At 46.1% G+C, this 11,094-nt stretch overlaps 2 protein-coding genes across 2 annotated transcripts in view; one reads left to right on the top strand and one right to left on the bottom strand.

The window, feature by feature from the left end:
• Nucleotides 1-4,218: 4,218 nt before the first annotated feature.
• Nucleotides 4,219-5,591, bottom strand: LOC107969428 (single-stranded DNA-binding protein 4-like). The gene is given in 2 exon segments (XM_063795929.1): nucleotides 4,219-4,685; nucleotides 4,687-5,591. Coding segments are annotated over 2 exon segments (1,260 nt in total). The 5' UTR covers nucleotides 5,536-5,591; the 3' UTR covers nucleotides 4,219-4,274.
• Nucleotides 4,471-11,094, top strand: part of ANKRD62 (ankyrin repeat domain 62) — a 67,507-nt gene continuing 60,883 nt past the window's right edge. The window contains exons 1-3 of the mRNA XM_009433625.5: nucleotides 4,471-4,535; nucleotides 5,208-5,424; nucleotides 10,620-10,731. The gene's annotated coding sequence lies outside the window, so the exon portion shown is untranslated. The remainder of the gene's footprint in view (nucleotides 4,536-5,207; nucleotides 5,425-10,619; nucleotides 10,732-11,094) is intronic.

Below are 11,094 nucleotides of genomic sequence, written 5' to 3'. Positions count from 1 at the left end.
TTATTTAGTTACTTGAGTAGCTATGCTTTCATGATCCTGTTAATGTGTCCTGACTCCTCACTCACCGGGTGTCCCAGGAGCCCAGATTCCTCACCAGGTGTCCTGGGAGCCCTGACTCCTAACTCACTGTGTGTCCCGAAGGGCCCTGGACATCCTTTTGTCCCTTGGGTCCAGCTGGGCCCTGACAAAGGAGTAAATGAGGTCATAGAGAGGTCAAGAGGTCACACATGGGATCAGGGTCACAGAAGCGTTGAGTCAGCTTCCTGGCTGGGGATCAGGGTCTCCCTGGGGGGTCTCTTTGCCCTGGAGAGACAGTTTCAAGCCCAGTGGGAGGGGGCAAAGGTCAGAGCTCATGGGGTCACTCACTGTGGCTCCTTTGGCTTTTCTTGGGCCCAAAGGTCCCTGTGAGATGAGGAACGGTCACTGCAGGGGAAGGACGGGACTCAGAGGAGTGCAGAGGCCAGGTCCCGAGTCCACAGGAGCCTTGGGTTACCACAGCAGGGGTAGGCATTGGAGTATTTGGGGACTTTGGAGCCCAGGAAGTATGGGGAGGAAGCACTGGAGGTGTGAGGACAAATGGGGACCCTGAGGACTCAGCGTGTTATGCTGGAGGTCATGGGAGAAAACAGTAGGGCTCAGGGGATTTATTGGAGGAACAGAGGGTGGTGCTCACGGAGACACCAGGATCCCTCCAGGACCAGTGGGGCTGGATGCTCCCGGAATACCCTAGGGAAGGTAGGGGGCTGGCTCAACTGGATCCTCCTCCCACCTCCTCCCCAGCCTCTGCTCCCTCCCTGACAGCTGAGTCTCAACCCCACCCCTCCCCACCCCCAATCTGAATCCCACCAGGCCCTCTACTCACCACTCACTCTCTGCCAAGGGCAGCCCTGAGGGCCAGGAAGACCCCATCTCCCTTCTTTCCCTGCCTCCTTGGGGACCTGATCAGTCCAACGAGACCTGGGTACCCCTAGAGAAGGGAGCAGGTGGCCAGGGGGATGCAGGAGGAGTCATGTACATGGGGGAGAACAGCCAAGTTACAGAGAGGGACAGGGCACAGGGTCTCTGAGTGGCCCTCCCTGAGCAGGGACCCCATGGCCTGGTGCTGGGGGCCTGGAGCAGAGCAGGGGCCTCAGGGTCCCATAGGCTTCAGGGCTGAGGGTGATGGAGTGACACCTGGCTGTGTGTGTGTCACTCACCTTCTCTCTCTTGGCTCCAGGATCGCCCCTGAGGCCAAGAAGCCCTGGGGGTCCTGTGGGAAGTCCCTCTCTCCAGGCAGAGGTGAGACCAAGTTCTCCCCATCGCCTCCCACTTCCTCCAGGGCCTCAGCTCACTGCCCTAGGACACAGGCCCTCATCCCTCACCAGCCCTATCCGAGTCACTCACCAGTCACAGGACTGGAAGGCCTGGCCTGTGGCTCCAGCTTGGCATTGCTGACCCTGAAGATCTGAGGGGACCACAGGGGTGAGGAGGAGGAGCGTCCCCATGCCACACCCCTCTCATGGCCCCTCTCCCTCTCCCCAACCCCAGCCCTGCCCTGCTATGATTCACACTTAGCCCGGGAGCCCTTCAGACCACCAGCGCCAGTCCTCCCTGCTGACCCTGTGGGACCCTGTCTCCCCCAGGGCACCCACAGCATTGGCAGCATCTGAAACACACAGAAGGAGTGTGCATGTGTGAATGCACTATGTGTGTGCAGTGTGTACGTGTGTGCAGTGTGTGTACATGTGTGTGCAGTGTGCATGTGTATGCAATGTGTGCATGTCTGTGCAGTGTGTGTACAGTGAGTGTGCAATGTGTGTACAGTGTGTGTGTACAGTGTGTGAGTGTGTAGTGTGTGTGTGTGTGTGTGCAGTGTGCCTTACTCCTGAAGGGCAGTGGAGGGGGTGTGAACTGGGGCAGGGGTTCAAAGTAGAAGGGGTGAGGCAGGAAGAGGAGCCAAACCCCAGGAGCCTCTCTAACATGGCCTCATGCTCAGACACAGGTCTTTCCTCTGCTGCACTGGACCATGGTCACAGCCACTCTTGCTTCATTGGAACACTGAGATCCGTCTTTGTTCCTGAAAGCACATCCCTGGAGGTGGAGTACGGACGGAATTATAACAATTCTCACTTTCTAGTGATTTGCCACTTAGGAAGTAATTTGCTTAGAGATTTTTATCTCATTACATTTTTATTTCATTATATCATGAAGTTCATGTAAGAATGAGTAGGATGAAAGCTTATGCAAGCCTGTTAGAATTTCATATAAACCAGAGAACTGATCCATTATAGAAGCAGAGTGTAGTAAAAGTCTGAAGTCAAGTTTAAGCAGTTTTCTGGGCAAATGCAATGCTTATGAGATGGTGCAGGAAACTCCTATTCATTTAGCTTTGAAATCACTGAAATCATAGTTACTGGAAATGTCTTCTATAGTCAACTTTTATGAGAAAGAGACAGAAGACAAATAAACCAATGGGTATCAGAGGTTTGTTTTTAAAGTAGCTTTCAGAGCGTATCATGGAGCCCCATTCAAAGGCAGCTCAGAATTTCAGACTTACACAGTAAAGGTCTATTATTCTTAATGAAGAACACGGCCATATGCTTAAGTATTTTCTAAATTATCTAAAACAGATGGCTTTATTTTGTATAGTTTTGGTGTTCTGTGTGTTATAGTTCTTTGAAAAGTAAAATCTATATATGGATTTTATAATAACTGCATTTATGCAAATACGCAGTCAGCCAGCTTGCCTCTCCATGCACTCACAGCTTATGAGTCCTGTCTGAACTCCCCGCCTTCCTGCCCATTCCCTGCTGCACATCCCCTGCTGCACATCTGGCCCCAGGATAGTCGTCTTCTGTTTCGTCTGCTCTCAGAGTCCTCTGTCTGTTCATGCCATGCTCCTCTACCAGTGCTCAGGGTCTTCTCACTCAGCTACTAAGGAATCTTGAAACGTCCTTTCCTCTGTGTTGTCAGCCTCTGCTCAGCCCCTGGTTCCTCCCCTTTAGTTTATAAGGACTCCCACGGGTCTTGCGCTAAAGGGCCACCTTGTCCTTTGGCCTCACCTCATCTTCCAGTTTGTCTGTCTCACCTCCCACCTGCATTCTCATCCCTTTCCTTCTCTGTTTTTTTTCTGGCTTTTTAAAAGAGAAGTCTGTCCTCATTGTCTCCCCTTCTCTACCTTTCATTTAGTTCACAACTCACTGCTCCATTACACTTATCTTTTCCACAATTCCACTGAAACTTTTTTGATACACATCACCAATTTTCTCCAAAAGGCCTGTGATGAATGATCACCTCTAATCAAAGCTGGCCTCTACTAGATTTGACACCCTCTTTCTTAAAACTCCTCCATGCACATCCTTTGTTTGCTTCTTTGTTTGTTTGTTGAGATGGAGTTTCACTCTTGTTGTCCAGGCTGGAGTGCAATGGCAGGATCTTGGCTCACTGCAACCTCTGCCTCCCAGGTTCAAGCAATTCTCCTGCCTCGGTCTCCCGAGCAGCTAGAATTACAGGTGCCCACCACCACGTCAGGCTAATTTTTGTATTTTTAGTAGAGACAGGGTTTCATCATGTTGGCCAGGCTGGTCTCGAATTCCTGACCTCAGGTGCTCCGCTCCCCCTCGGCCTCCCAGACTGCTGGGATTTCAGGCCTGAGCCACCGTGCCTGGCCTGCACATTCTCATACCTCCTTTTGTTGTCTTAAGTAGTTCCTCTTTCTTGATCTGCTCTTTAAATATTGTTAATTTCCCCCAGATTCTATGATTGGCCATCTTGTGTCTCTAAATACTCTTACTGAAGTAGCAGAAAAAGAACACAAAACTTGAAGTCATGGAAACCTGGGTATGAATGAGTTGTAAGAGCATGTTCACTATATTTTCAGCAAAATTGCATGAAGGCTGTGTCTGAGTTTTCTCATCACTTTTTTTTTTTTTTTTTTTACCAAAAACCAAAACCAGCTTCCATTTATCGATGGGCCCCACCCCCTGACGTCCTGGGGAGAGGGGCCCCCCAAAGAGCCTTTCTCTCTGGGACAAAATACAAATGGCAGAAAGGGTCCATACAGAAAAGAACGTCTCTGAGGTCCTTGCGTTTCTAATAAAATGGTAAGAATCTTTCGTGTGGGGCCTCCCAGCTGGGCAAGCCTTGACTGGCCAGGAGTCCAGGTGCCCGAGGTGTGACCTCAGCCCCTCACCCTGAGCAGGGAGGCTGGGCAGAAGCCTAGGCCCGCAGAGGCCCGGGGCTGCCGCCCCATCACACACTCATGGTCATGCCTGGCGAGTACTGGCCCGCCGCGGTCACGGTCTTGCTCTGGCCCCCCGGCCGCCCCGCCGGGGCCTGCCCGCCAGGCCCCTCCGGCCCGACGCCGCCCCAGGCGGGGGGGAGTCGAAGCAGTCGCTTACGCTTTCGCTCGGGAACAGGTGCAGGAAGGTCCCGGTGGCCGCCATCTCGCCGTCGTCCCGCGGGGTGCCCGGGGCGTTGCTCAGGCCGGCCACGGCACCGGGGGAGCTCTTCCGCAACCCGTCCATGTCACCCGAGCCCAGGGATCCGCTTACGTGGTGAGGCTCCATCGCGCTCATGGCGGCCATGGGGCCCTCCGGGCCAGTGCCGAGCGGGAAATTAGCCCTGCCGGCACCCGGCCCGATGGGGTTCATGATAGTGTACATGTTTTCACTGGAGTTGGTAGAATCTCCAGGGCTAGGCATGATGAGGTGTTCCAGGGGGCCCACCTCCTCCTGGGGGTCCCGTGTAGCTGCCAGGGGATGAGGAGGAGTAGGGGATCGAGTTTTCACTGGGGCTGGCCCACGGGCCACGAACTCCTGGGCCCATGTTCATGGCAGGCAGGCCTGGGCCTGCAAGGGAGTTGGGTGGGGGTCGCATGCCACCTCCATAGCTCTGGGGCCCCACGCTGGCAATGCCGCGAGGAGGCGTCACCCTCTGCATTGGGCCGCCCATGCTCGGATGCCCCTGGGCTCGTGGGGAGGGCTCCATGGTGCCAGGGAGGAGGGGCTGGGAGCCGGGGAGGCCTGCGGGAGGCTGACTCAGCATCCGCAGGGTGGGCCGGGGGCCCCCTAGGAAGCGCAGTGACATGAAGGGCTGACCGTAAGGCCCCATCACGGGGGCGTTGGGGTTGTGGGGGGATGGCTGGGAGCCGGGGGGGCCCTGGAAGAAGCCAGCTGCCGTGGGGCCTGCGGCCATTGCGTCACCTGGGGCCATACTCCCCATCACAGGGCTGGGGGCGGCTGCAGCGCTATAGTCCTGGAAGGCCTTGGCCTCGCCGGAGTGCTCGCAGGCCTCTCTTCGGTCAGGCGCTGCGCAGTACAGGTCCCAGAAGACGCACCACCAGGAGTGCAGGAACCCGGGGGGCTCCCCCAGCGTGATGTTCTTCTCCCATCGGATCTCAGACAGGAAGGTCTGGGCTGACTTCTGGGCACCGATGTGCAGCAGGTACTCATAGACATACAGCGCCAACCACCTTGCGGCCAGAAGAGCCTCTTCTCCAAAATGACCCAGAGGCTGGGCAGAGGGGACAGTCATCTTTGTGGAGGGGTGGGGCATCCCAAGTCAGCTTCTCGCGGGCCTGGCTGTCGGAGGGCACAGCCGAACCCTTGCACCTCTTGGCCTACGTGCTGCTCCGCGCCGCCGCCGCCGGGGCCCACACCTGTCAGGCGGCGCCGCGGGCCGCGCTTGCTGACGCCATAGCTACCCCGGGCCCCAGGCCTCACAGCCCAGAGCCCCGGGCGGGCACCGCAGGCATCGTCCGCGCGGGGGAGCTCCAGACGGCGGCTCCAGCTCCGGCCCCGGCCGCAGGGTGGCTTTTTTTCTTCTCATCACATTTTATCAAAAATCTAATTTTAATGTCACATACTACCCACTATATTTAAATAGTATATATAAACATTTTATAATTACTGCATAGTTAGGCTATTTCCGGTGTTCATGTTGGATATTGCCAGGAATTTTCAGTCCCTAACTGTTCCGATAACTTTTTACTGATGAGTGCCGTATCTTCTAAAATACACTGGGCTGTGGGGGTTGGCTTCTTTCTTTCTATGATTCCCAACAAACACGCTATGCACACACTCTCTTACCGCCCAATTGCTCTGTTGTTTCTGAGAGTGGGACTAGATGTAGAAAGATAATAGAAGTCAGGGGAAGGTGGGGTGATCATAATAATGATAAGAGCAAGAGTCTGGCTTTCTCAGAAGGAGGCTTCTATTCAGGAAGGACACAGTTGCCCAGTTTCTATTTAGTGCGAATCTTGTGTTTCTGAATTAGGGGGAACACTGTGGGAAAAGAATGAAATATACTTGTATCTTTTTTAAGGCTGGCTTGTTTGCTTGGTTTCCATGGGAGACATATACATACAACACTATCATTTGAGTTTTGCAATTCAGTTAAATTGACCTACTAGTGAAAATTCCTTTACGATTCTATTTAAGATTCCTAAAGGGATTTTTACTAGTAGCTCAACTTACTCTGTGTGTGTGTGTGTGTGTGTGTGTGTCTACTTTCCAGTGTGTCTACATCTACTTTAGTGGGAATTGGTAGAGGAAGCGTTATAGACTGCCAATCAGAACCAATCTTAAACCAGAAATCTTGTAGTCAAGGATTATCTTGGAAAATTCATTATTTGATGATGGAGTTAATTATTTAGGATTCATGTTTCTTTTGAGAGTAATATGGAAGTAAGTTTTGGAAAGAAACAATGTTAAGGTGTTGCAGCACCTTCCGTGCATAGATGAGCGTGTTGAAGCATGGATGTTTGTGAACGGACCTGCCCTAGTCTCTACAAAGAGTGAGTAGGTGTGGCAGGGTCTTTTCAGCCTGACTGGCCAACCCAAAATGAGGGCATAACACATGTGTTGAGCTCATTCAATACCTTCTGGAGTTGAGCTATTTGGATATTAAAAAATTGCTAAGGGCCAAAAAACAAATATTATATTTGTTTGCACTTACTGGGACAACAAAAGAAAGTTGAAAAATTCAAAAGCTAAAATGGTAAAAATTAATAATGATAAACATTCATCATTTCTGTTCAGGGAAGTTAGTATATGAAATTTTTAACCTAAAGGGCAAATGTCTTGGCTGCACATATGCCATATTTGGGATTAAAGGATTAAAGACAAACATCTAATAGAAGAGACAATTCATACAACACACAAATAAAATGTTAAAATTGCTGACAAATCTAAGAAAATTTATTACTAATTATAAAAATATAAGCTAAGATAAAATGTTTTGTAAAAGATAAAACAGCTTTATAAAAACTCAATTCAATTGAGCACATATATTTGAATAAATTTGAGGGTTAGAATTTTGATAGTGTTAATCAAAATTTTACATATACATGTAATCATATTCTAGGAATTTGCCCTAAAGGAATAATTGAATGAATGTTCAAAGATATAGGTAAAGTTGCTGATCGCATTCTTATGTATAATAGCAAAACTGTAGATATAAATTTACATATTAATCAGAAATTAAATTTTGTTAAATTATGGAACACTATATAAGCAGTAAAGTGATTACATGACTATATTTATAGACATACAGTTAATTATATATTAATATGTAATTAAAGCAGGATTCACAATAGAGTGGTCGTATTTTATATGTGCTGGTCTTAGTGTGTGGGAGTGTCTATGCAAAAATAAAAGATTTTTAGTATTTTCATGTTTTGTAAATCATGATATTTTACAAATAAGGAAAAATATAAAGCTATTTATTTTGAAAAGCGCACTGTTGAACATATGTTGATAGTGAGACTGATGAATTCTGACTTTTGTCTTTTATGAAGGGATCACCCACCCTTCATATACAATGATAAAATATTAAGACATTATGAAAACTGACAAAGGATACATGGTTGATAAAAAGCAAAATATAAACAACAGCAATTGTCATATACTTAAGGGGGTGCCATCTAGATATTTATGATCAGATCAGGGGACAATAGACATTGCAAGGGAATTAGGTAGATGTGAAAATGATATTTTAAAAAATAATATGTCATTAAATATGAAAACTATTAATTAAGGGATGATAAATAATGTTTTGTCTTACCTCTATCTTTTACAATTACTTTTAATCTATTAATGATAAATCTCGTGTGGGAAATAGGACTTGGAAAATTTTATAGATCTCACCATTTAACCCAAAAGGCTGAAATTACTAATTTGCTGAGAAAATTGTGTTACTCGAGTACATATCATCCATTAGAGCAGCCATTTCTGGGGTTAAACAGATTTCAGCTAAATTTCAACAGAAGATCATCTTAATATTGGCAAAGTAAAATGTCACTATTGGTTAATTGAGAAGAAAAATCTATTTTTCTCCTAGAATTTCACATTATGTTCAATGTTCAATGCATGGTAAAAAGTCTTGGCTCCTTTGATTAGATATGAAAATCTTTTTCTCTCAAGAGTTAAAAATAATGTAAATGAAGCTTCTGGCAGAAAAGTTATGAGTGGTACAATTTCCTGATATTTTAGTTTTATCACCAATTTCCGTGCCAGGCCACATGTTCAGCTGCCTGGCAGCCCCTACAGTATGTGAAAATATTTCCCTTTTTATAGGAATATGCTGGCAAAATCCACCACTTCCACGAATTATTAATCCTTTTCTGCTGATTATTTTGAAAAAGCAGAGGGGCAGGTCCACATTCAGGTGGCTCTCAGCGGCTGAGACATGCTTCATGAAAAACTGTTGAATTAAATGAAAACTGTGCCTCCTTTGACCACCAGTTTTACCACTACATTAGGTAACCTAGAGGAAAAACGAAGTTACTTTTTTCTGTGGTAAAAATTGAGTAATGAATCAATTGAAAGAATGATTGGTAAAAGTAATCAATGAAGAAACATGATGACCAAGTGAATAATGAATTTACAATATGAAGACAGAGATGTCTGCTTTTCCAGTGATGATGTTCATGAAAATATAAAACTGCAAAATGAAAGGAGCCTGTTAAAAACCCTTTTGTGGCCAGGCACGGTGGCTCACACCTGTAATTCCAACACTTTGGGAGGCCGAGGTGGGCAGATCATGAGGTCATGAGATCGAGACCATCCTGGCCAACATGGTGAAACCCCGTCTCTACTAAAAATACAAAAATTAGCTGGGCATGGTGGCACGTGCCTGTAGTCCCAGCTATTCGGGAGGCTGAGGCAGGAGAATCGCTTGAACCTGGAAGGCAGAGGTTGCAGTGAGCTGGGACCGTGCCACCACACTCCAGCCTGGGCGACAGAGCGAGACTCCGTCTCAAAACAAAACAAAACAAAACAAAACAAAAACAAACCCTTTTGTGTTATATTAAGGGAGGAGAAAGACCGAAGAGTAACTTGTCTAAAGAAATAAAGATAACCAGAGGCAGAGCTGTTACTAGAATTCAGATGTCTGATTTCAAGTAATAACAAAGCCCTATGGTTTTAAACCACTATTGCAGAAAAATTAGAGGAAATAAAAAATAATCGCCCTTGTTCCATCAGCTGTTGAGAGTATATTAGTGAATGACCTTTGGCTATGTATATTTGTACAGAATGAACTCTCCCTGTGCTTGTGGAGTGTTAAACAAAATTAACACAGGAGAATTCTCAGGGCCTGGATGGAAGGTCGTGTGCAAGGAGGTTTGATGACAGAGAACTTCTATAGGCATTCACAGGCTTCCAGAATTCATCATCAGACACTAAAACTTTGTGGAATAAAAAAGGTGGTTTTTTTTTCAGATCTAATCTTTATATTTAATTTTCCCATCTTATAAAATACGCATACTATTTTCATAAGAAAAATCACTTTAGTAAATACATAACAGACACTTCTGTTGCCTGACAGACAACCTTTAACTGTTTTTAAAAGGATCCACTAAATATATCACTTAGATCTGGCAGATTGAGAGCTTTTAATGCCTATCCTGAGACAACAAAGTGCCAGCTTGTGTTGGCCAGGCTCAATCACAGATTAAAAAGCTATTTCCCCACAGTACTTTAGTTATGAAATCACCCATAAAAGAATAACTTTCAGACATAATACAAAAATCAATTTAATTAATTATTTCTCTATCTAAGCTAGGTGCATTTTAGGGTAAGTTGGCATAATTTTATGCTGTGGTAATTAACTTAAAATGAAGCCCTTAAGCCTCCTAATTTTTTTTCACTACACTAATAAATGGTGAAACCTATGGCCTGTGGTTCAAATTGCCAAAGAACTGTATGTCAGTCACTGCATCACACACAATATTATTACATTTATATCTCAATTATTCAATCCTGAATATTTTCCTGTTTCTTGTGCTGACAGTTAATAAGTTGCCATCACTTGCTTCCAAAGATAATCATAACTTTTCTGTCCTATGTTAACCAGTAAAAGTGACAGCAATCTTCTTCACAGTAAATTTTTACAGAAGTAACTGATGCACTCGTGATTGTTTAAAAGGACTTCCTTCTTAGCATCTGAGGTCATAAAAATGTTTTATTTCATAACCTAATAAATGATAACCAAGCTTTGCAACTATTTTGCAAAATTGTTCGCCTGTATTTGTGCACATACACTTTTCAAATTATACAGAGAAAATAGCATCCCCATTTGATAAATGAAGAATAAGCCCATGGTTAATTAATAACTAATGAAATCATGTCTACTTCCAGTTCAATACGATGCTTCCACCTAAGAAACCCGTCAACGCAGTCAACCATTCTTCCACACGCTGGCAAACAGTTCAACATACACCTCTGGACACCACGTTGCTCAAGTTGAGAGGTGAGCAAAACAGGGTCACATCATAAATATGTATTCTTCGATGGCAAATGTTCTTCCATGTCCACATTCCAAATGTCATTACAATTATTCTAGTAACTAGAAACATCCCACTCCCGGAAATGACTGCTAATCCTGTGGGCAGCTAACCCATCATCTTAAGCAACAATGGAGCACAATATTAATCACAGAGCCAGAATCCAAACGGCCTCTCCCAGTGCAAGGAACATTCACTGCAGGAAAGTGGGCTGTGCCCTGGAGACACAAGTATCAGGAGCAGTTATTAGAAAATCATGGCCCCTGAAGTTCAGAAAACCAATGAAATATTATCCCGCTGACAAGTGAGGTGGCCCATCTGCCTAAGTC

Source organism: Pan troglodytes, chromosome 17 (genome assembly GCF_028858775.2).
Source record: "Pan troglodytes isolate AG18354 chromosome 17, NHGRI_mPanTro3-v2.0_pri, whole genome shotgun sequence".
NCBI lineage: Eukaryota > Metazoa > Chordata > Mammalia > Primates > Hominidae > Pan > Pan troglodytes.
This window is presented reverse-complemented; position numbering and strand designations above follow the sequence as displayed.